Source organism: Gallinula chloropus (genome assembly GCF_964237585.1).
Source record: "Gallinula chloropus genome assembly, chromosome: 35".
In the NCBI taxonomy this organism is placed as follows: domain Eukaryota; kingdom Metazoa; phylum Chordata; class Aves; order Gruiformes; family Rallidae; genus Gallinula; species Gallinula chloropus.
Window position 1 is genome coordinate 1428637 of NC_140120.1, and position 24978 is coordinate 1453614.

Consider the following 24978-nt stretch of genomic DNA (forward strand, 5'->3'; position numbering starts at 1 on the left):
TACCCCAGGGATCGGATGTCACTTCCTTCTGCTTACCTCACCGGCTCCCTACTATTGGTTACCTAAGGAGAGGAGGGGGGGTCCTACCTTTCCGTACAGCCCGAAATCTTCCGACCGCCAGGCCCCATCTACCGACATTTCCCCCCTCCCTGTGCTCACTAAAACTACTCACAGTGCAAAGTGCAAAAGTGACACACAATACTGATATATAAAAAGGTGACAGCTTATAACAGTGTTGGACTACAGTAGTGACAATATATAATAGTGATAATACACAATAGTGATAATAATGGTGATAATATGTTAGTGATAATATATAATAGTGATAAGTTATAATAGTGATATCTTATAATAGTGATAGCTTAAGGCAAATTGAGTGAATGATAGTCAGAGGTAGCTTAGACAGTAGGGTGTACTAGGGACAACTACAGAACAGTAGGGGTAGTGCTCAGTGGCTGCATTCTTAAAGCATTTGTCTGTTTTCTACAAAGAGAATGTTAACCCTCTCTAGACGACTCTTGACAAATGCTGTGAGCTTGTTCAGTACACAGGGTCCAAAAATCAGTGCTATTATGATCATCACAACTGGTCCCAACAAGGTAGATATTAAGGTGGTTAGCCATGGCGAGTAACTAAACCATGATTCCAGCCATCCTCCTTGGGCCTCTCTTTCCTTTTTCCTCTGAGCTAACCTTTCTCTCAGTTGAGCCATCGAATCCCTGACTAATCCTGTGTGGTCAGCATAAAAGCAGCATTCCTCTTTCAAGGCGGCACAAAGGCCTCCTTGTTGCATGAACAGGAGGTCTAATCCTCGTCTGTTCTGCAAGACAACCTCTGAGAGTGAAGAGACAGATTGTTCTAGATGGGTCATAGATTGCTCGAGTCTTTGCAGATCTTTGTCGATGGCAGTTTGTAGTCGAGCCAGGTCTTGGTGATGGTTCACTGGAGAGGTCACAGGTGCAAGATACCCCTGGTTATAAGGGCAGGCTGTCCTTTAATGCACCATGGTATAGAGGCATGAGGTGCCAGACACACTGGGTGCAGAGGAACGGGGTGCCAGGCACACCCGTTACAGAGACAAGCTTTCCATTACGACACCTCTGTTACATGGGCAGGCTGTCCATTACCACACAGCCTGTGCAGACACACAGGTTGCAAGAAACCCATGATACAGAGGCAGGTTGTCCTTTACAGCACCCCAGTACAGAGACAAACAGGGCTAGACACACCCTGAACAGAGGCAGGCTGTCCATCACGATACCTGCTGCACAGAAGCAGGGTGTCCGTTTGGACACCCCCGGTACAGAGACAGGCTGTCCACTGTGACATCCACGATACACAGGGATGGGGAGAAGAATGGGAAGACAAAAGGTAAACTTTATGGGTTCACTTCAGAAGAGTGTACTGGGACAGAGAGCGGAGGGGGAAATCACAACAGCACTTAGGTTGAAATATGCACAGTGGGTGACACACAGGGCAGCTTCTCGCCTGGTGGCCAAATAACCACACACAACCGACCACCACTGAGACCTTCCCAGAGACACATCACCGTGTAAACACTAATCACAAAGTAATTCTGTCTTGTTCACACACATTTCTAAACCCACCTGTGATGGATTGAGCCCAGACTGTTTCTAAACACCCACCAGACATTCAATCATTGTCCTCACAGTGGGCTGGGAGAGAGAAACAGAAGGGTCAATGTAATGAAACCTTTGGGCTCAAGATACAAAGAGAATAAAAAGTGAAGGAAAACCCAGGGCCTCAGCACCCCACCCCCAACAGAAGTGGTGTAAAGGCAGTCACTGACCAACTCTCACCTCCCACTGACTGATGCCCAACCAGGCTCTCCTTGTAAAGAAAGCCCTGCCCAGTTTTATCTCCAAGCATGATGTCATGTTGATGGAATAACCCCTTTGGTCAGCTTTGTCCCCTCCCACACCCTTGCCAAGCCCCAGCCACCTCCCTGGGATGGGCAGAGTGAGAACAGAGAAGGCCTTGATGCTGTGCAAGCCCTGCTCAGCAATAGCTAAAGCATCCCTGTGATCTCAGCACAGTTTGGGTCACAGATCTAAAGCAGAGCACTGTGCAGACTGCTGGGAGCAAAACCAACTGCGTGCCAGCCCCAGCCAGTCCAAAGATGCTTCTCCGCCCCCTCTCTGGGCAGCCTGTTCCAGCCCCTCGCCACTCTCTCTGTAAAATCTCCCCTCTAATATCCAATCTAAACCTTCCCTCCTTTAGTTTTAATCCATCCCCCTTGTCCTGCCATTATCTACCCCTTTAACAAGCTGATTCCCTCCTGTTTCTCTGCTCCCTTCAGGGACTGGGAGGCTGCAATGAGGTCCCCCCACAGCCTTCTCTTCTCCAGGCTGACCCAGCCCACCTCCCTCAGCCTCTTCCTGTAGGGGAGCTGCTCCAGCCCTCTGAGCATCCGAGGGTCCAGGTGCCCCCCCCACCTGATGGACCCTGGGGACCAGTGTCCTTCCCTTGCACTGACTGGGGACACCAGCGGGTGCTGCAGAGCAGTGGGACCCTGTCCACTTCTCTCCATCCCATGGCTTACAGCTGCACTGCTGCCCCTGGCTCCATGGCAGGGGAGGATGGTGAGCTCTGCAGGGCTTCTCCAGAGGAATTCCCTTGCCCTGGCCAGGGCTCTCCAGAGGAAAAGGCCTGAGCGCCTCTGGCACCTGCAGGGATGGGTGGTGGCTGTAATCTCCTGGAGCAGCTTTTCCATCCAGCAGATGGGCTCTAAAGGTGGCTTTGCCAGCAGCAAAGTAGATCCATTAGCCTCTTCCTGCTTTTGTTCTGCCTCCCTCAAGCTGTGCCAGGGAATTCCAGCTGCTCCTGAAGGGCTCCCTCTGAGGAGGTCTTCTAGCTGTCCCTGTGGCAGCTCTGTCTGTGGGACAGGGCAGGCTGCTGCCTTTCATGCTGCCTGGGGACAGGGTGAGTCTGTGTTTCCAGGTGACATCAAAGCTCCATCCACTGGAGCCACACACACACACTCCTCACCCACTGAAGTCCTGCCCACCACAGCCCTGTCTGCCACCCCTTAGCCCAGCACCCTTTGGAGGAAGGCTTTTGGGGTGCTGGTCCCCAGGCATCCCTGTGCCCAGCAGCCCTCAGGCCCTCTCCCTGCCCATGGTGGCCATGCACAGGGCACAGCTGCCTGGCATCCTTGACATCTCCTTGGCCACCCAGCTCCTAAGGACAAACCTGGTGCTGGACACCTGGTGCTTTTCCTGGGGTGCGAGTTGGCTGATTTTAGCAGCCAGAGCCTGGATGAAAGCCAAGGGGTAAACTGAGTCATAGGTTGGGGTGGGTGGATCCAACAGACCACATTTGAAACCAGGCAGGCTTTGAAAAGCAAGTGAGGAGGATCTCCTAGGATGTTGGGGGCTTCCATCCACTTCCCGTCCCCATCTTTCCACTCAGGGGTCTGGGTATCAGGAGAGAAACTGCTCTGATTCCTAAAGACAGGCCAGAAAGGCATTAAGAGATTCTCCTTTTCATTAATGTTTTAATGATTTTATTGTAATATTTAAAAAATATTGTTTATAATATTATCATTTTAAATATTTTAGTATTTTTGAATATTATAATATTTCTAAATATTATTAATAACATTATAATTTTAAAATATTAGAATATTTTTAAATATTATAATCTTTTAATGATATCATTAATAATATTGTAATTTTAAATATAATATTTTTGATACTATGATATTTTAAAATATTATTAATGATATTATAATTTTAATATTATAATATTTAAAATATAATATTTAAAATATTATAATTTCATTATTTATAATATAATTTTATTATTTATTATTTATATTATAATTTTAAATATCATAATATTTTTAAATATTGTAATATTTTTATAATATTATTACTAATATTATAATATTATCATTTTAAAATATTATCATTTTAAATTATTATAACATTTTAAAATATTATTAATAATATTATCATTTAAAAATATTATAATATTTTTAAATATTACAATATTTTTAAAACAATATTACTAATGCTAATGCATTAATAACAAATGCTAATGTATCGATAACAAAAGGAAGGCCAGGGAGAATCTCTGCCCACAGCTGGGAGCCACACAGAGCTCTGGAGGTCGTACCTGAGCGGTGCTGACAAATCCCCTCTGCTCTGTGTCCTGCACTTTGCTTAGGACTGGCTCTAATTCCTTACAAAAGAAGGATCAGCATGTGGAAAGCAGTTACATCTATTCCAGCTGCTGTGGCACTTGGATCCATACACACAGTCAGTACATTGCTAAGGCAAGGCAGGGGGATGCAAATTACTCCCAGGAAGCCATTTCCATTAACTCCTCCCAGACAGAGCATGCTCAGGGACACTCAGGGGGTCTTCTGGTGGTCTTCAGGGATGAAGGCTGGATGTCTTCTTCTCTCTCAGCATGTGCTCTTAGCAGTTTTCTCCATAGTTTCTCAATCACAGGTACAGCCATATCCTACTGAAATCCAAACCAAATCTACTCTAAAACACACAAATTCTTTCTATTCTCAAAACAAGCAAATTCTTCTTATATTAAAGTTGTATTAATTGTCTCTTAAGCTGAATCTATATCAATTGACTCAGCATTATTATATCTCATTGAATCAATGGGGACATGGCAGTGGTAGATGCTGTGACATCACCTTTGCCTGAGGGGTGGATGGGCCAGGAGTGTGCACATTGCTTGTCTGTGACGTTGTGATTTCAGTGGTGCTGGAGTCGCTGTGATGCCAAGAGAAGGCACATGGCTTGTGGGCGCCCTTCTGACGTCATCAAAAGCAGAGTTGGACCAATATGGCCAATATGACCCAAATATGGCTTTCAGGAAGAACCATCATCCCCAGAAGCCTGCACACAGCACCCACCCCCGTGGGACACAGGGACTCGTGAGTGAGGTCACCATCCCTTGGACTGAGGAGCAGAGAGCGGTGGCAGCAGGAGGGTGTGAGGTCACATGGCCGAGGGCAGCCCGTGGCCATGGGCTGGGTGCAGAGCAGCCCTGTGCATCAGAGGGGCATCCCAGGGCTCAGGAGCTGCAGCCCTGGCTGGAGCAATGGGGCTGGGGCTGTCTCAGGGCACTGCAGGGATGTGCCTGGGCACGGTGCCAGCAGGAAACCACAGGCTGCTGCCCGGGGGGAGCAGGGCGAGCGCTGCGAGGTCACGTGGGCTGTGGTTTGTGCACCTGCAGGCTCCAGCTCCCGCTCTGCCCGGGGGGAATAACGGCCCCTGGGTGACACGCTGAGAGCCAGGGACACGGCTGAGCCCCTGGGCTGCGTGTCTGCTGCCAGGGCAGGGACATGGCCCAGCCCGGGCTCCTCCTGCGAGGGACCCGCCGTGGGGCTCTGCGGGGAGGAAGGGGCCAGCCAGCACTCCTGGGCTGGAGCTCTGCCCCTGGCCAAGGGCTTGTCCCAGCTGCTGCTCCCAGCACAGCGGGGCTGGAGCAGGAGCAGGGGCTGTTTCCTTTCCAGCCTGACACAGACCCGCAGCAGTCCCAGCTCCGTGGCTCCCACGGCTTGGCGGTGCCTGGACCTTCTTGGCCTTGGGTTCTTGGATGAGCCCAGCAGAGGAGATGCTCGTTGCTCCCAGTGCCCCCAGCAGGGACCGAGCGGGGACAGACCCATTTCTCCTCCACACCCAGCTTGTCCCATGACCATCCCCTGCCCCAGTGACCGTGACATGCGCAGCGGGACCTCTGTGTCCCTCATATATGGTCATGAACGGAGCTGGAGGAGTTCATTGGAGGGCTGGGCTGTGTCGGAGGGGAGATACCTCCCGATAACGACTAAAAAGGGGCTGCTGCTTTGATTGGCTCCTCATGCAGCTGGGTCTGCATCTAAGAGATATAGTACCCTTTCATCACTGTCGTCTCTGTGGGTCCCCAGGAGCTGTGACAGGGAGTGTGGTGCTGCAGGGCTGTTCCAATAGGACAGAAGGCTGAAGCTGGGGATGGAGGGACTCCTGTCCCCTCAGCTGCTGTGGCTGCTGCTCTGGGTTCAGCTGTGCAGGGGTAAGTGCAGCTAATCCTTGTCCCACAGAGAGGGTCAGTGGGCACTAGTGGGAACATCGAGATATCTCTGAGAATGGGTTGTCTTTGGAGGTGCCACTGAGATGAGGGGCAGACAGTGCTCAAGTCAACTGAATTTGTGCCTTTCCCTGTGGGTCTGGGGGCACAGGGCTGTTGCAGGGGTGGTCTGGGCTTGTGAGGAGATTGTGCCCTGTGAAGATCTGGGCACAGTGTATGGGTGGGAAGGGGAAGGTGGTGGCTGCTTTTGGAGGAGGTGCTGCTGGTTGTGGGGTTGTAAATAACCCAGTGGGGTTAGAGCTGAGCACCTCCAGCATGGTGAAAGCCTTGGGGACAAATGTGAGCCTGACACTGCCCTGAGGACAGCATGGAAGGGTACATCATGCACACTGGTTCCTGGGAAGGAGGAACCTCCAGACCTGTGGTCTAGTGTTCAGTGCTCTCCTGAAGGTTCCCATGTTTGTGCTTGCAGGGGCTGCAGAGGTGAGGCTGGAAAATGGTGGTGGACGGTGTGCTGGAAGAGTGGAGGTGATACAACAGGGACAGTGGGGGACTGTGTGTGATGACTACTGGGACATTAACGATGCTGCAGTGGTTTGCAATCAGCTGCGTTGTGGACCTGCTGTTGAAGCTCATTGGAATGCACACTTTGGGCCAGGATCTGGCCCCATTTGGATGGCTGGTGTTAGGTGTGATGGCACCGAGTCTGCCCTGTCTGACTGCACAAACGATGGCTCAGGTGAAATGTACTGTTATCACAACTGGGATGCTGGAGTGACATGTTCAGGTAAGGGGCCAGCTGGTCACCACCTTTGTGGCCACGATGGGGAAGGGAGCTGAGTGTACCCTCAGGGCAGCAAGGGGGTACTGGAAAAGGGCCTGGTGTGGCTGGTCACTGCTGAGTTGAGACTGTCATTGATGGTTTCCCTGGTCTCTGAGGAAAGCCCAGTGGCAACCTGCCATTGCCTGACCCCTGATGTGGCTCAGCCCATGCTCCATGGCTGCCTGGTGTAGGGAGATAGATGTGTTCAGGAAAACCTGTCTGGAAGCCATGAGGACCTTGTCGCAGCTCATGTGACACGCACAGCTCCAGGGAAGGAACAAAGGTGGCCAGGGCCTTTTGAGTTGTGTTCCCTGGCAAATAGGAGTGTCCCAAAGCACAGGAGCTACTCAGAGGGGAGGAGCAAAGGGATTAGGACGAAGAGCAGGGTGGCCCTTGGCTACCTTCTGCCTCTTACAGGGTCACTCCATGAGAGGTAGGCAGAGAAGGCTGCAGCATCCAATAGCACCCGGGCCCATCACCTCGGGCCAGAGAGCTCTGGGTGCTTCAGGGCCTGGGGCTGATGCCCAGCAGCCCAAAGTCACCAGAAGAGCAGCAGTTTATCTGAGCAGTGTCTGTGGCTGTGGCTGTGGGAGAACAACCAGACCCCAGTGCTGTGCTGATTTCTGGAGAGCAGGCAGGGGCTCTGGTGGGTTTGTGCCATCAGCACCCACTGGGAGCTGCTGGGATGGTTGTGAGGCTCTTGGCCTGTAGCCAGCTGAGAGATGGGGTGAGACATGCTCAGGACGTTGCCAGAGGGCTCTGGGAACTCACAGGGGTCTTTGTTTGCTCCAGGGTTTGTGCGGCTGGTTGGAGGGGGCAGCCCCTGCTCAGGACGAGTGGAGATCCATGATGAGAACCAGTGGAAAACTGTCTGTGACTCAGACTTTGGTCCCAAAGCCGCTGACGTGGTCTGTGAAGAGCTGCAGTGTGGGGTAGCCCTGTCCATCCCTGGGGCAGCTCATTTTGGAGAAGGTGTTGGTTCCATCTGGGACAGAGAGCTGCAGTGTTTGGGGAATGAAACCTCTCTGGCCTTCTGCCCCACAGGGTCCCCCAGGGACCCACCCTGCACCCACGCCAATGATGCCAGTGTCATCTGCACAAGTAAGGACTCAGGGTGGGGTGCTGAGTGCTGTGGATGAGCTGGGGGGAGGGAGCAGGATGGGGACAGGACACACAACTGGGTTTGAAGGCAGGAGGGGTGATGTGGTTTTCTGCAGCCCTAAGAGATTGCAGAAAGAGGAGAAGGGAAGGCTGTCCATCTGGCCAGTCCTACAGCTGCCACATGTGAAGAACACCAATGCCCCTTTTCTCCTTTTCCTCTGTCCCCAGGGTTCAGGCTGGTGAATGGCAGCACAGCTTGTGATGGGCGGGTGGAGGTCCAGGTGCTGGGGACCTGGGGCACCCTCTGTGACTCCCACTGGGACCTCTTGGACGCCCACGTTCTCTGTCGCCACCTCGGCTGCGGGTTTGCTGAGGCCCTTCCTGGAGGAGGGCGTTTTGGGAGAGGCACCGGCCCCACCTGGAGAGAGTCATTCCACTGTGATGGGACTGAAGCCCAGCTGGAACAGTGCCCAGTGACTGCCCTGGGAGCCTCCCCATGCTCCCACGACAGGGACGCTGCTGTCATTTGCTCAGGTGAGTGCTGGGAAAACAGCCTCTTACCCCCATTGTCCCCTGGGGTGTGACATGGCCACCCAAAGCAAGGGACCCCATGGTGGGCACAGGGTGAGCTTCTCCCTGGAGAAAAACTCCCTTCACCTGGAGTGATCTGGAGAGCTTGATCTGCTCCAACTGAACACTCTGAGGTGGGAGAGCTGACACTGAAAAGGGTCAGACATCTCTGCCCTCCTGGGGCAGGGGTCAGTCCCTTGAGCCACCAGCAGCCTTGGGGGTCAAACCAGCTCCCAGTCCCTGATCCCCAGGGGTGCAGAGGGGCAGAGATGTGTGGGGTGTCCCATGTATCAGCAGTGCCAGGGCAGAGGATGAGCAAGGCTTCTCCTGGCGCTGCCCATCCCCAGGCCATCCCACCATCTGCTGCTCCCTCCTGCAGGAGCTACCCCATCTGCCTCAGCAGGGACATGTTGGGTGCCCCACCAAGAGCAAAGAGAGTGTCTTGCCCAGCAGGGCTCTGTCCCTGGGAAACCAACCATGAGAAAAGCTGCCCCCAAAGCTCAATGCAGAGTGCTTGGGCAGGCAATAGGTCTCAAGGGCTCCCTCAGGCTTCAAGAGCCTGGAGAGGCACTACAGGTCTCTGGGCTCTCTGGTGCTGCTGAGGCTGGGCCATGGCTGCTCTCCCCAGGCTCAGACAGCTCCGGGGCCCTGCGGCTGGTGGGTGGAGGCAGCCGGTGTGACGGGCGAGTGGAGATCTTCCAGCGCGGGACCTGGGGCCGAGTCCTGGATGACCAGTGGGACGTGCAGGAGGCCAGCGTGGTGTGCCGGCAGCTGCGGTGTGGAGAGGCAGAGAGAGCCTACAACCCCCCAAAGCCTGAGAGAGGGACGGGTCCTGTGGGGCTGCGAGGGGTGCGGTGCGCAGGGCATGAGCCCCACCTGACCCTCTGCAACACCTCCCTGCCCGAGAGCGCGCTGGCAGCTGGGATTGCCGAGGACGTGGGGGTCGTTTGCCGGGGTGAGTGGCACTGCAGGGACCCCCGGGCTCTGGGCTGGGTGGGCACCATCCCCTGACAGCAGCTGGGCTTCTTCCTGCTGCAGGGAGCCGTCGGGTGCGGCTGGTGAACGGGCCCGGGCGCTGTGCAGGCAGAGTGGAGATCTACTACCGGGGCAGCTGGGGGAGCGTCTGCGATGACGGCTGGGACCTGCCCGACGCCGCCGTCGTCTGCCAGCAGCTGGGCTGCGGAGGGGTGGTGGAGGCCGTTGGTTCTGCTGCCTTCGGGGAAGGCGCCGGGCAGGTCTGGCTGGGCAACGTGAGCTGCTCGGGAGCCGAAGCTGCTCTCTGGGACTGCCCGGCACGGCCCTGGGGGCAGCCTGACTGCGGGCACAAAGAGGACGCCGGAGTCGTCTGCTCAGGTCTGTGCTGGGAGCTGTGCTGGGAGCCCAGGGACAGGGGAGGTGGGGACAAGGGGAGAGCCGGCAATGGCCGAGGCTGTCCCTGGCTGCTGCTGAGCCCCTGCCCAAGCCCATCATGGGGACACCCACGCACAGGTCCTCTCTGTCCCACATGGCATCTCTGGGGAGACAATGGAGGGAAGGGTTGTCTGTCTGTCAGGGGCTGCCAGGGCGACTGTCTGGCCATGCATTTTCCTTGTCTGGGGGCTTCAGGGGCACCCCTGATCCTACAGCCCTGCACCATCCTCTTCCCTTTGGTGTCTCTCCTCACAGAGTTTGTGGCCCTGAGGCTGGAGAAGAACGGCAGCTGCTCTGGGCGCCTGCAGGTTTTCTATAACGGGACCTGGGGCAGCGTTTGCTCCAACTCAATGACTCTCCAAACGGTGTCTCTGGCGTGCAAGGAGCTGGGCTGCGGGGATCCAGTATCCTTGGATCCATTCCTCACTTCTGGAACGCTGCCTGGCCATGCCTGGGTGGATCGTGTGGAGTGTGGGAGGAGTGACACCTCCTTCTGGCAGTGTCCCTCCACTCCCTGGCACCCACAGTCCTGCACTGACCTGCGCGACGAGACCCACATCACCTGCAAGGGTAACTCTGAGCCACCTGTGCACCAGCATCCCCAGATTCTGCTCCCTTCTGGACACTGTCAGACACAGACAGAGCCCACAGGGGCTTTTCCTTTCCATGCCAGACCCTTCTGCTGCTGGTGGTGGCACAAAGGAGCCTTCAGCTCTCAGACCCCACACATTCAGCAGCCGTGGGCAGCCAGGCTGCCAGCAGAGCCTGGGGGAGGCAGAGGTGTCTGCAGGGGAGGTCTCAACAGAGACCCATCAGGGCTCCAAACAGTGTCCCCCATCCTGCCCTCTGTGAACCAGGCTCCCTTGGGGGCTGAGCAGTCAGGGTCCCCCACATTGCCGGGTGTGTCCCCTGAGTGACCGGGGTTCAGCTGCTCCCTTGAGCAAGGTGACTCAGGGATGCACAGGCAGATCTCAGCCCCGCTCTCTGCCACACGACCCCCCTGCTGCAGCCCCTCACCACGGCATTTCCTTCTACAGACAGAGAGACAGGAAAGGCCCCGGCCCTGGATCCCCCGTGCCCATACTCCACGAGCTGCACAGGTAGCTGCTCCTCTGCAGGCCTCTCTCCCCTGGCAGGGCTCTGCCTGCTGCCCTGGAGCCCTGAGGGGTCTCTGCCTTCTCCAGACAGGGAGAAGATCCGTGCGGTGGGAGGCGAGAGTGGGTGCTGGGGCAGAGTGGAGGTCTGGCACCGTGGCTCCTGGGGGACGGTGTGCGACGACTCCTGGGACATGCTGGACGCGGCGGTGGCGTGCCGGCAGCTGGGCTGTGGCCCCGCAGTGTCTGCCCTGGGCGAGGCGGCGTTTGGGAAGGGGACGGGCCCCATCTGGCTGGAGCAGGTGGAGTGCCGGGGCACAGAGCCGTCTCTGCAGCACTGCTGGGCCCGGCCCGGGGACAGCGGCGCCTGCCGGCATAAGGAGGACGCTGCCGTCAACGGCTCGGGTGAGCATCTCCCGGGGGCTGCACTGTCCTGCCCGTGGCCCCGAGCAGGGCCCTGGGCTCCTGCCTGGCCACCCCTGAAGGAGCAGCCCCACAGGAGGGCCAGTGTGGGTGGGATGTGCCAGGGATGTCAGAGAGGAGGCTCCCCAGGACCTGCACACCCAGCCTCTCAGCACAGCTCTCCTCCTCCTCCTCTGCAGCTGTTTTTCAGGGTTCTATACTGGTTTGAGGGGTGCTATACTGGTTTTGGGGTATTCATACTGGTCTGGGGGGTACATTCTGGTTTTCAGGGGGATCTATACTGGTTTGAGGGGATTCTGTACTGGTTTTATTGGGGGTTCATACTGGTTTGAGGGGGTTCTTTACTGGTTTGTGGTTCTGTACTGGTTTGGGAGATTCTATACTGATTTTGGTGGTCCATACTGGTTTAGGGGAATTCATACTGGTTTGTGAGGTTTTATACTGGTCTTGGGTGTTCTAGACTGGTTTCTTGGTTTTCATACATGTTTTGGGGGTTTTACTGGTTTTCAGGCGTCTATACTGGGTTTGGGTAGTTCTGTACTGGTTTGGAGGGTTCATACTAGTTTCTGGGGGGTATATAATGGTTTTTGGTGGGTTCATATTGGTTTGGAGGTGGGTTCATACTGGTTGGCGGACCCCCATGCCAGCCCCACCAGTATTGCCAGAAACCACCCCACCAGTGTCCCCAGTAACCAGCCCCTCAGTATTCCCATTACCAACAGTATCCCAGTTAACCCACAGCTCTCCTTCTCCTCCTCTGCAGCTGCACCCAGGACCGCAGCACCAACCCCCCGAGCAGGTAACCTGCCCTGTGTGTCAGCGCTGGCTCTTCCCAGGGCCGGGCTGTGACCCACAGCCAGGGGGAAGGGGCTCCTTGCCAGGGAAGGACTTACCGAGGTGGGATGTCAGTCCCCAGAAGGGTGGGACCTTCCCCATCACTCCCCCCTGGGGTCCCTTACCCCTGTGTCACGGGGTCAGGACTGTGGTGTCACAGCCCCCCACCTCTCCCAGCCCTGGGGCTGCTATTTCTGGCTTCCTGACTGTGCAGATGCCACCCGGGACCGTCTGACCAGCAGCAGGAGAGAGTCCTTGCTTGTCATCATCTGCATCATCCTGGGAGCCCTTCTCTGCTTGCTCCTGGCCCTCCTGGCTGGGCAAGCGTGGAGCGCCAGGGCTGGGCACAGAGGTGGGTTTGTTCTCCATGGTCCCAGGTGAAGATGTGTGTTGGCAAGGCCAGGGGGGCTGTGGGGTGTCAGTGAGTGGTACAGGCATAGCTGGGGGACAGGAGTGTGTGCTGCCCACAGTCCCATGTGTCACCCCATTGACTGCCTGACCACGGGCAACCAGCAGGAAGGGGAGAGAGAGTCCAGACATGGGGGGAGTCAGGGATGGGGCCAGGAGGGAAATGAAACAGCTGGCCTAAGGAGATGGGATAAAGGGGGGATAGATGAGGATGTGCCACTGGGAGTGCTCTGGGGAGATGGGGAGGGGGATCTGGGCTGGGGAGATGGGATAAAGGGGAATAGATGAAGATGTGCCACTAGCACTGCTCTGGGGAGATGGGGAGCGGGCTCTGGGGGTGCAAGATGCTGGGAGAATCATTGGGCAGCACCTCCCATCCTTTCAGCATCAGGACCCCTGGCTGTTCCTCCACCCAACCCTTACCTCCCCCCAGCAGGGCAGGGGCTGTGTAATGGATCCACTGGGCAGAGAGTGGACAGCTCCAGGGCAGAGGAAAGGCAGGAGCTGCTCCAAGCTCAGCACCAGGAACAGGATCCAGGGTCCAGAGGGGCACAAGGGCTGTCTCTGAGGGATGGTGAGGGTGTTGCTGCCCCTGACCATCTCCCTGGGGACATTGCCAGTGGGGCTGTGCTGTGGGGACAGCCCTGGGCTGAGCCAGAGGAACAGGGCAGGGGGAGCAGATCAGGATCCATCCCTTCTCTGCCCATCCCTGAGCCACATCCCTGAGCCAGCCCTGCCTCTGTCTGCAGCCTCTGAGCGAGCCTGGGAGCCCGTCCCTGAGGCCCTGTACGAGGAGATCGGGTACAGCCCAGCACTGGAGAAGCAGCCAAGGTTCAGCATGTCAGGTGGGTGTGGGTCCCTCATGGGGCCATATCTGCAAGGCTCTTTCCCCTGGCCTCCACCTAAGACTGACCCCCTGCAGCCCCCTGGCCCAAGGTCCCTGCAGCACTGGGGCTGTGGGTTCTGTGGGGAGAGCAGCCAGGTCTTGGAGTTGGAGAAGAGCTTCATCCTACCAGCTCATCCTGTCCCAGGCAGTGGACAGCCCCTCACTGTATGTCCCTACATCCCATTGTCAGCTGAGGGGTGAGGGAAGGGGCTGTCCTGGGGCAGCTCTGGGAGACCCTGTGAGTTGGGGTATTCCCAGAAGAGCAAGGAAACTCCTGAACCCTCATCCAATGCAGCCCTGGCTCGATGGGTCCCCTGTCCCCAGCAGCACTGAGCAGCAGCTGGGTCAGCAGAACTCACCCCATAAAACTTCCATCACTCTCTCCAGGCTCCTACTCAGAGGGGTCCCTGACCAAGATGCAGACCCACTATGAGGACATTGAGGAGGAGGATGGTCCAGGATCAGCACCAGGTAATGAGGGGCAGGAAGGGGTGGATGTCTCCTCCCTGCACACTTGTGATGGACACCAGTGTCACCGTGAGCAGCAGGGGAGGATATGGGCAGGGGAATCCTCTGGTGCTGCCAAATCCAGTGTCTGAGGCCCATGTCCCTGCCCATCCTCCCTTCCTCTGCTCTGCAGGACATGTCTCCTCACTGTCAGCATCTCCCCTCTCCTTTCAGACATGCCTGTCCTGCCCAGAGATGACCCAGCAGATGGCTATGACGATGCCAGGGAAGTTTCTGAGCCTGGGGAGGATCCTGTGTCTGGGCAAGGAGACTGGGAAATCCCCAGGGCACCAGAGGATGGAGCTGGTCCCAGGGATACACGTGGAGGTGAGAGGGACAGACAGTGCTGTGGGTTCCTGGGGTGCCAGATGAATTGCTGCCATATTGAGAGCCCACAATCTGGCAATAGACCAACCTGCCCTGGGTGTTTTCCTTGGGGGGGACCCTTGGTGGAAGAGGGAGGTAAATATTTCTGCACTGGTGAGGAGAAGGGAGGAAGGTGATGTACAGGTCAGGACGGGCACCTTGTGGGACGATCACTCAGTGGGCTGCCTTGCTGCTTGCAGGGACACACCTGCACCCCCAGAGACGTGCTGAGGCCCCTGGAGCTGAGGGAGATGCCTGGTCTCCTCCCCGGGACAGCACAGGCTATGACGATGCTGAAGAGGTGTCTCTGGCACATCCCCCTGAGGACACCAAGGCTGTGACACCAGAGCTCAGTGCACAGCAGCCCCTGAGCCCTGGGCCAGCACAGCCCGTCCCGGCCATGCAGCTGGGTGCAGCCAGGAGGGAGGAGAGGTCTGTACAGCTGGGAGAGCCCTGAGCACCAGGGACCCATCTCCCTTCTCCCAGGGGCAGCAGAAACAGCCCGGGGTTTGCCCTCTGTTTATTCTCCTGTGGTCACTCTGTGCCTCCCCACTTGTTCCTATTAAAGCCTTTGGGGTAGGAAGGGGTATTTTTCTCCTTCTCAACTCTGTGGGAGGGAACTCCTCCTCCCCCTCCTTCCTCACTGACCCTGGTGTGTCTGGGCTGTTTCCTCATGTTCCCCCCTCCTCCCTTACCCCTGTCCCAGTCTGGCATCTGTGCCCTTTCTAAACCCACCCTCACAGAGCAGCACCCCCTCTGCTGATGTGCTCAGCTGATGGCAGCAGTAGGGCTGCTGCAGGGCTGCCTGGACGTGGGGGAACCAGAATGGGGAACCCAATTTCCCTTCTCACTGGGGCTCCTGCTGCCTCTCTGCTGCCAAAGCCACTGATGTGGAGTCCCACACAGAGTAACATCTCTGCCACTGTCAAGAAACCCAAAGGATCCTCTGGAGGGGGAGGGAAAGAGAGAATGCCCTGACACTGAGGGAGTAAAGGGTTGGGGTGACCAGTTGAGGGTTGGGCTGAAAGGGTTTTATGTTGGAGGGAAACGGTCAAAGCCAGAGGCCAATGGCCAAGGGCTGGGTCAACTGTGACAACTCTTGATCCAACCATCAAAGATTCCCGGGCATAAGGATTCCCTGGGAAGGGGCTGGAGATGGTTGGGACGCCCGATACGCAGCATCAGTCAATGACGATGACACGGGCACCGACTACTGTGCCAGAGATGGTGGTGGTGGTGGTGCTGATGGTGGTCACCACCCCCTTGCCATGTCCCCACCTCCTGGCATCTCCCTGGCATCCTGGCACAAAGATCCAGGTCTCTTTCAAGCACAAACCCCCAACCCATTGTTATTTCAACCTAATTCTTTCTGGAATCCCGGCCACGACTCATCCAGCTTCACCTCTGGTCACTCCAGGATGTTCTCCATGCCCAAGGAACCAGGAATTCCCACAAATCCTCATATCTCCCCAAAATCCTCACGTTTCCCCCCAAATCCTATATTTTCCCCCCAAATTGCCTAATTCTCACATTTTCCCCAAAATTCCCTCAAGGGAAGAGACTATTACCAGACTGTTACCAAGGATGGGTGCCACGACGAGAGGGAAGATGCTGCCAATCAGTGTGATTGATAAAGCAACTTCACCTTCATGGCAAGCACACCCTTCCTTTGATACTGTTCCTACCACGTGTTGTACTTGTCGTATTCTAATTGGCTCTTAGCTAAAGGTGACATTTACATACCCCACCCATCTGGCAGCCTGGGAATCATGTCTCTTTCTCAGTCCCAGGAGCACTGAATCCTTATCACACCTCCTGCTCCCACATCTTGTGGCCTTGCTGCACGAGACACAAGAACACCCTGACCGATTGTTGACCCTTCTGTTCTCACCAACACGGCGTGGGGCCTGGTCTGACTGAGCTACACAGGCGACTGCTTGGACAGCTGCTCCACAGGCTTATGGCCTTGCTTCTCAAGCCATTCTGCAACACCCAGGAGGCCAGGAAGGCCAATGGCATCTTGGCTTGTATCAAAAATAGTGTGGCCAGGAGGTCTGGGGAGGGGATTGTGCCCCTGTGCTGGGCATTGGTGAGACTGCACCTCGAGTGCTGGGTCCAGTTCTGGGCTCCTCACCATAAGAAGGACATTGAGGTCCTGGAGTGAGTCCAGAGAAGGGTAACCAGGCTGGGGAAGGGGCTGGAGGGCAAATCCTGTGAAAAACGGCTGGGGGAACTGGTGGTGTTCAGCCTGGAGAAGAGGAGAGTGAGGGGAGACCTTCTTACTGCCCTGCCAGGAGGGTGCAGAGAGGTGGGCGATGGTCTCTTCAGCCAGGGGACAGGAGATGGGACAAGGGGAAATGGCCTCAAGCTGCACAAGGGCAGGGTCAGATCAGATATTAGGAAGAAATTTTTTACTGAAGGGGTTGTCAGGGTCTGGAAAAGGCTGCCCAGGGAGGGGGTTGAGTCACCATCCCTGGGTGTGTTCAAAAAAAGGGGTAGATGAGGTACTTAGTGATATGGTTTAGCTTAGGATGGGTACACTTGGACTCGATGATCTTAAAGGTCTTTTCCAACCTGGTGATTCTCTGATTCTTTTTAATGTTTTCAGAAATGACCAGACAACTGGACTGGAGGGTGTCCTAAGTACATTTGCATGTGACACCAAATTGGGAGGAGCTGTTGACTCTGTTGAGGGTGGAGAAGCCTTGCAGAGACCTGGACAGGTCAGAGAGCTGGGCAGTCACCAACACCATGGAGTTTAACAAGGGGAAGCACCAGATCCTGCACCTGGGAAGGGGCAGCCCTGGCTGCACATACAGACTGGGGGGTCAGACACTGGAGGGATTTGGGGCTCTTGGTAGACAGGAAATTAAACACGAGCCAGCAGTGTGCCCAGGCAGCCAGGCGGGCTTGGCATAGAGTGAGGAGTGTTGAATTTAATGGTGAATCTTGTCAGGTTTCTTCTGCTGTTGGGAAAATATCTCCCTGTGTGCTGCCTGTGTGCAGCCAGTTCTCTAAGGAAAGCAGGGGAGCTGGTACAGAGGGGCTGGAATGCCCCACTGTGGAGTGCAGAGAGAGACCTGATGTAAGGACAAGGGATGCAAGTCCCAGTTGGCTGGTGAGAGTCATGGTGGGCTTGTGGAGATGTGCAGCAAGGTTGTCCCCACTGCCTCAAGGGACCCTTTTTCAGAGCAGTCCAGACCTCCATAGGAGGCACCTGGATCAATCTCAGTCAGAGGTTGTCACCTCTCCTCTACAGTGAAAATAATAACCTACACCCTTAAAAAGAAATCAATTTACTCTGAGCTCCCTTTGAAACAGCTTCAATGGTCTGTACATCTCTTGAAGACTTGAAGATAATTCCATGAAGAGACATAGCTCGTTAGGGCTTGCTTGTTAGTTTAATGACCCTGGGGTGCATTTGGTGCTGAGTCCTTGAAGCTCAGGTACTGAGAGGAGATTACACAAAAAACTCCATGTCAAAAGCAGAAGCCAAAGTACCTGAAGTATTAATGAGTCCCACTGAGAGCCATTGCTGGCTGAGCCTCCCCAGGGACTCGTTAGCACAGGTAATTGGAGGCCATGTTGGCTGGTAGGCAAAGGCAATGTACAAGCAGCTGAGATGCTGAGCAAGGCCTCGGTTTGTTTGATGAAGCAGAAAGGCCAAGCCCTGACCCCCAGCCCATGGGAAGACAGGTCCTGCCCCTCAGGCATTGCTCAGGCTCTTCCTGGGTCAGCTTGGGGTGTGTAATGCTGAGGGAAGAACAACAGGATGAGTTTCTCCTCATTGTAGGTCCAAAGCCCAGCTAGAAATTCATCTGGCCTCCATTTAAATAAAAGAAAGAGCAGGGAGACCCTCCATCCCCTATCAGATTCAGGAGGAAACATTGTGGAAAGATGAGGCCAAGGCTGAGGTGCTTAATGAAATCTTTGCCACTGTCTTTAGTAACAGGAGCAGTTGTACAGAGAGAATCCAATTCCCTGAGCTGGGAGACAGGGACAGGGAGCAGAATGAGCCCCCCTCAATCCAGGAGGAGATGGTCCTGCTGCACCACAGAGATGTGCAGAGATCTGTGGGGCTGAATGGGATGCACCCAAGGGTGCTGAAAGAGCTGGCAAGGGGGGTTCACCAAGCCACTTTCCATCAGTCCTGGCTGACTGGATCAGTCAACATAACCCCCTATATAATAAGGACAGAAGGATGATCAGGGAAATTACAGGCCTGATAGTTTGACTTCAGTCCCAGAGAAGCTGATGGAGCAGATCATCCTGAGCAGCATTATCCAGTTCATGAAGAACCCCCAGGTGATCAGGCCCAGTCAGCTTGGGTTCATAAGGGCAGGTCCTGTTTGACCCACTGAATCTCCCTCTATGACAGGGTGACCTGCTTCTTGGACAAGGGAAGGGCTCTGGATGTTGTCTACCTTGACTTTAGCAAGGCCTTGGACACAGTTTTCAAGAACTTTCTCTTAGAGAAGCTCACTGCTTGTGGCTTGGAAACTGTGGTGGTTCAGCCCCAAACAATGGCTGAGCACCACATGCTGCTCACTACCTCCCGGAGGAGAAACAGACAGAGCCTCTGTGGGTTGGGATAAGGACAGTTTACTGACAAAAGCACCATAAAAGAGGAACAATATCAGCCCCAACAGCACTCACACCCAGTGATAGCACAGAGAGTACCTTACAAACCCAACAATAACAGAGTGCTGCACCGTGCCATGACCACCCCTCCCCAACCAGCTCAATTTCCTTGGATGGGGAAGTGATGTCAGGTGGTGTGGAAAAAGACCCCAGGCAAACTCAGGTCATCTGTGCTGGCTGCATGGGGATTTGAGCTCTGGCCTGGTCAGAACCAGGACATTATCCACCCCTGTTTCCACACCATCCACATCATGCCTGGATCTCACTATTTCAGAGTCCTGGGGAGGTTCATCACATCATTTATCCTTTATTTAGACCATCTGCCATGGACTGATTTTGTTATACACCAACAATTTAGTGGCTGTCCTCACCTAGAACTAAAACCCCCCAGTGTACACGCTGGACTTCCCCATCCTTTCTCACCACCCACCAAGTGCACCCAGGTCCCTGAGTTCAAGCAATCCCACAAATGGGTTTGTCTTTGCCTGTAGCAGGAATAACGTGGTCAGGTTTTGCCAACTGGTTTTAATGCACACTACAGGGACTTTATCCCCCTCTAGTGTCTCTGGGAGTTTTGATTGGGCATGGCTTCACCTCTGGCCCTTCAGGTGACAACAGGGGTTGGTGTCTGAGCAACTCTCTCCTGTCCTACTCCCTCAGTAATTCCCATGGGCACTGGGACCAGCAGGTCCCAGGCAGTCATGCTCCTTAACCTTGGCAGCGGGTCAGACATCCCTGCCTGTCCCTGCCTGGGGGTCCTGTCTCATGCAGAGACAAGGAAAGGTGATTGTCCTGCCCAGCTCTGGTTTGAGCAGGAGAAAGGACTCTGCTGGACAGAAGGATTTCTCCCCAGTAAGGGACGGAACATCACAGATGAGATCACAGAGCAATCCCCATGAGGCCTGAGGCACCAGGAGGGAGCATAGACGAACTGGTCCTCTCCTGCTGAGCTGGGCTGGGCTCCTGGGATGGAGGGAGCTCATGGCAACCCAGCAGTGCTGCAGAGAGACAGCTCTGGCCAGGAGCAGCTCCTCTGCCAAGCACACAGGGCTGGGGACACTGCCTGGAGGCAACGAGGGGAGACCTGTGAGGCTGAGAGAGCTGATAGATGCTGAGAGCTCACTGGAGGAGAAATCTCCACAGCCTCTGCCTGGTATGTCTGTGGGTGCAGGGCAATGCAGGTTCTGTTCCTGGAGGCATCTCCTAAAGCTGGGACATAGGGCAGTGTGTGGGGTCTGTCAGGGGGACAGGTTCTCTGTAGGACCAGAAGGTGCTGCTTGGAAGGGATGCCCTTGTGCCCCATCAGAGGGACAGGGCAGGACAGCTGTCTTCTCCTGGGCATGGCTGCAGAGGTGTGAAGCAGCGTGTGCACCCAGGGGTGCCCAGGGCTCTCCTTGCGAGCAGTGTCCCTGCACCCTGGGGGCTGCGTGCTGGGTCAGGGACTCTGCTGCTGCTAGGGTCAGCACTCAGCCTGCCTGGTGGGCTTCCATCTGTTTTGGTGCACAAAGAAGCTCTGGGTGGCAAGTGTGACCCATGGAGGGACAGCGTATTGTCCTTCTGCTGTCGAAGTGTGCTGTGTAGGACAGGTTTGCTCCCAGCTCCAGCAGATGCCTGGCAACTTCCCAGACGCTTTTCAAGAACACCAAGGATGCATTTTCCACTCCAGGTAAAGAGACTTTGCTTTGAATTTTCTGCTTTTGTGCACTGGGTGGGAAGTGGGACCTGAACTTTTCCTGATATCTTTGCAGAAGGCAGTGCAAACGCATTGCTAATTAGGACTTGTCAGAGCATCTCCTGAGCCCTGCACACACAGAGGTTCCCTGGGGCAGCACCCTGATGCCAGGAGGGGTCTGCAGAGCAGAGCTGAGCACAGGGCATGTTGGATGAGGTCTGTGAGCAGAGAGCAGGAGGTGACATGGGCAAAGAGATCAGTTTCAGGGACAGCTCCAGGCAGCAGAGACAATTTCAGGGAGGGAGAAAGAAGGAGCTGCTTCCAGAAATGCCCTGGCATTGAGACCTCCCTGAAATCCCCTGCAGTGCAGACACTGATATTCTACAGAAGTATGGCAGGAATGAGTTCTAGAGAGGCCACAGATGACCAGGGTGTCCCAGCAGTGGCATGTTCAAGGCAGCACAAAAAAGACCTCCCAAAAGGGACCTGCCAAAAGTCCTCCTGAATTCAGAGAGTCAATGTGAATTGGAAGAGGTTTTCCTCATAGAAGAGTTCCCTCACTTCTTACTGCGTTTTCCTCCTTTGACAGGTCTCCATAATTGAGAGCAGATGTCCAACAGCAGCTCCATCAGCCAGTTCCTCCTCCTGCCCTTTGCAGACACACGGGAGCTGCAGCTCCTGCACTTCTGCCTCTTCCTGGGCATCTACCTGGCTGCTCTCCTGGGCAATGGCCTCATCATCATCACCATAGCCTGTGACCACCACCTCCACACCCCCATGTACTTCTTCCTCCTCAACCTCTCTGTTACTGACCTTGGCTGCATCTCCACCACTGTTCCCAAAGCCATGGCCAATTCCTTGTGGGACACCAGGGCCATTTCATACACAGGTTGTGTGGCTCAACTATTTTCCTTTGTATTTTTGATCGCAACAGAGTTCTGTCTTCTCACTGTCATGGCCTATGACCGCTACGTTGCCATCTGCCACCCCCTGCACTACGGGACCCTCCTGGGCAGCAGAGCTTGTGTCCACATGGCAGCAGCTGCCTGGGCCAGTGGGTTTCTCAATGCTGTGCTGCACACAGCCAACACATTTTCATTTCTCCTCTGCAAGGGTAATGCCCTTGACCAGTTCTTCTGTGAAATCCCCCAGATCCTCAAGCTCTCCTGCTCATACTCAAACATCTGGGAAATTGGACTTCTTGGATTTAGCTTCTTTTTAGTTTTGGGGTGTTTTGTGTTCATTGTGGTGTCCTATGTGCAGATCTTCAGGGCTGTGCTGAGGATCCCCTCGCAGCAGGGACGGCACAAAGCCTTTTCCACCTGCCTCCCTCACCTGGCTGTGGTCTCCCTGTTTCTCAGCACTTCCCTGTTTGCCTACCTGAAGCCACCCTCCACCTCATCCCCATCCCTGGATCTGGTGGTAGCAGTTTTGTACTCAGTGGTTCCTCCAGCAGTGAACCCCCTCATCTACAGCATGAGGAACCAGGAGCTCAAGGACGCTGTGTGGAAACTGATGACAGAATTTTTTAAGCATCGATAAACTGCCCATCTTTTTCTGCAGATCACTGATTGTGTAACTCACAGTAGTTTACTTTTCTCCTCTGTCTTTTCTAAGTGGCAATAATGAGGTTCATGTTCACACCACTCCTAATTCAGCATCTCCATGTCTTGTGCGACCCAGATGCTGCATAGGATGCAAGCTGCACTCACTGTTTTTCAAAAGAAAATACAGGACTCAGATGTCACTTGATTCTTTCTCTGAGCACTTCTCTAGAAGTCCCTGAAGGCTAAAGTGGGTGAGTGTGCATTGTGGAGGCACGTGGCAGTGTCCTCACACAGCCAGGCTACCTGAAGGAGGCTCGAAAGACCAGCAGAGCAGGGTCTGGTCTGTTTCCGTCTTCTCTGGGCACCCAGGACATGCTGCCCCAGACTGATCACAGAATCAGGGAATCATTAAGGTTGGAAAACACCTTCAAGATCATCAATCCAACCATCCCACCTACACCTATATTACCAACAAAACCATGCCCTTAAGTACCTCAACCAATCTTTCAGTCATGCTCTTGATAAAGGGTGGGATCATGTGCGTGTGGGATGAGGAGGAAGAGAGAAGAGAAAATAAAAGCCATCTTCACAGCTGCATCCAACTGCACAAGTCATCCTTAAGGCAGATCTCAATGTGATCATCATCAAACAGCCAATAACGACCACCATTTCCAGCACTGGCACCTCACCCTGCTTGGAGAGGTTGTTTGTCCCTCCACAGAGAGACACTGAAGGACTAGGAGAGAAGTCTACATCTAGACAGGCAGATACAAATGAAAAAGAGTCCCATGGATTGTATTAAGGCAGGGAGTTCACTAAGCAGATTCCATCACATGTGAAATAAATCAGTTTGGATAAATTAAATATCATTATGATGAATATTTGGATGTACTTAGTCTTGTTCTCATTTTGCCTTTTCTCTTGTATATTGTCATCATCACCATCACATTCTTTATTGTAATAATCAGTCTTTATGTCAAAGCTTGAGGATTTTTGCTTTGTCCTTTCATCCTCTTGGGGGTTGGTTGTAAATGGGTGGCTGCTTGATGCTTGACTTCCAGCTGGGGTTAAAGCAGAACACCTGGTCTGGCCCTTTTTTGAGCAAATGGTTGGTCAAGTTCTTTTCCATGTTCACTGCAGTCTGAATGATGCTGCCCTTCCTTTCCCTTCATGTTTTCAAATTACAGAAAGGTCTAAGGTTCTCTCAGACCACACAATTAATTCACATGTGAACAACAGAATCACACAATCATAGGCAGGTGGGTGTTTTGAGGGACTTCTGGAGATCACCTAGTCATAGAATCATAGAACCATAGAATCATAGAATGGTCTGGGTTGGAAGGGACCCCAAGGATCACAGAGCTCCAACCCCCCTGCCACAGGCAGGGACACCAACCTCCAGGCCTGGAGCTACACAAGGCTGCCCAGGGCCCCGTCCAACCTGGCCTTGAACACCCCCAGGGATGGGGCACCCACCCCCTCTCTGGGCAGCCTGTTCCAGCACCTCACCACTCTTTCTGTAAAAAACTTCCCCCTAATATCTAATCTAAACCTTCCCTCCTTTAGCTTTAGTCCATTCCCCCTTGTCCTGCCATTATCTGCTCTTTTAAAAAGTTGAATCCCCTCCTGGTCCTCTGCTCCCTTCAGGCACTGGCAGGCTGAAATGAGGTCCCCCCACAGCCTTCTCTTCTCCAGGCTGAACAAGCCCAGTTCCCTCAGCCTCTCTTTGTAGGGCAGGTGTTCCAGCCCTCTGATCATCCTTGTGGCCCTCCTCTGAACCCTCTCCAACAGTTCCACATCCTTCTTGTATTGGGGGCCCCAGTTCTGGACACAGGACTCCAGATGGGGCCTCACGAGGGCAGAGTAGAGAGGGACAATCACCTCCCTGTCCCTGCTGCCACCCCTCTGCTGATGGAGCCCAGGATACCATTGGCCTTGTGAGCTGCAAGAGCCACTGCTGGCTCATGTCAAGCTTCTCATCCACCACAATCCCCAAGTCCTTCTCAGCAGGGCTGCTCTCCAGGAGCTCTTCTCCCAGTCTGTATCTGTGTCTGGGATTCTTCCGGCCCAAGTGCAGCACCTGACCCTTGGCAGTGTTGAACCTCATCAGGTTCCCCCGGGCCCATCTTTCCAGCCTGTCAAGTCGCACTCCCTGACAAAGTTGGGTCACCTAGAGTAGGTTGCACAGGACTGCACCCAGGAGTATTGACCACATCCCCTGTCAGTCTTCTCCAGGCTTGTCTCTGCAGCACTGCTTCCTCGCAAGTCAAGCCCTAACCAGTTCTGGTGGTTGGGATTACACCCCTCTGGGTTCAGGACCCTACACTTGGCCTGGTTTAATTTCATTTGGTGTCTGTCTGGCTAATTCTGCAGTCCAAATCTCGCTGAATTGCAGTGCCTTCTGGTGCGTTGGTATCATCAGCAAACTCTGTCTCTTTGTCCATTGACAAATATGTTGAATGAGACCAGACCTAGAACTGACCCTTAGGGCCCATCACTGGCTACACATTGCAACTAGACCCTGTGCCGCTTATCACAAACCTCTGGGCTCTTCCATACAGACAGTTCTCATAACATCATAGAATGCTTTGAGTTGGAAGGGACCTCAAAGATCATCTAGTTCCAACCCCCCCTGCTAC

The 24978-nt window shown here is 54.4% G+C and overlaps 2 protein-coding genes and 1 pseudogene across 3 annotated transcripts in view; 2 read left to right on the forward strand and 1 right to left on the reverse strand.

The window, feature by feature from the left end:
* Window positions 1–24978, reverse strand: part of LOC311203116 (scavenger receptor cysteine-rich type 1 protein M130-like) — a gene marked incomplete at both ends in the record, with an annotated part of 343740 nt that overhangs the window by 173170 nt on the left and 145592 nt on the right. The gene's annotated exons all lie outside the window — the stretch shown is intronic.
* The window catches only part of LOC311203060 (olfactory receptor 14A16-like), a 54773-nt pseudogene that overhangs the window by 24069 nt on the left and 5726 nt on the right, over window positions 1–24978 (forward strand). The window contains exon 2 of the transcript in view: window positions 21727–22295. The product of the transcript in view is annotated as an olfactory receptor 14A16-like (transcript). The remainder of the gene's footprint in view (window positions 1–21726; window positions 22296–24978) is intronic.
* On the forward strand, window positions 622–16110 carry LOC311203061 (scavenger receptor cysteine-rich type 1 protein M130-like; the record flags this gene model as incomplete). Its single annotated transcript, XM_084277696.1, has 15 exons — window positions 622–628; window positions 6530–6651; window positions 7298–7313; window positions 7673–7807; window positions 7925–7994; window positions 8217–8515; window positions 9180–9506; window positions 9590–9904; window positions 10217–10531; window positions 10999–11061; window positions 11146–11460; window positions 13470–13565; window positions 13994–14077; window positions 14288–14367; window positions 16033–16110. 15 exons carry the CDS (start codon window positions 622–624, stop codon window positions 16108–16110), a joined length of 2322 nt encoding a protein of 773 aa, XP_084133822.1.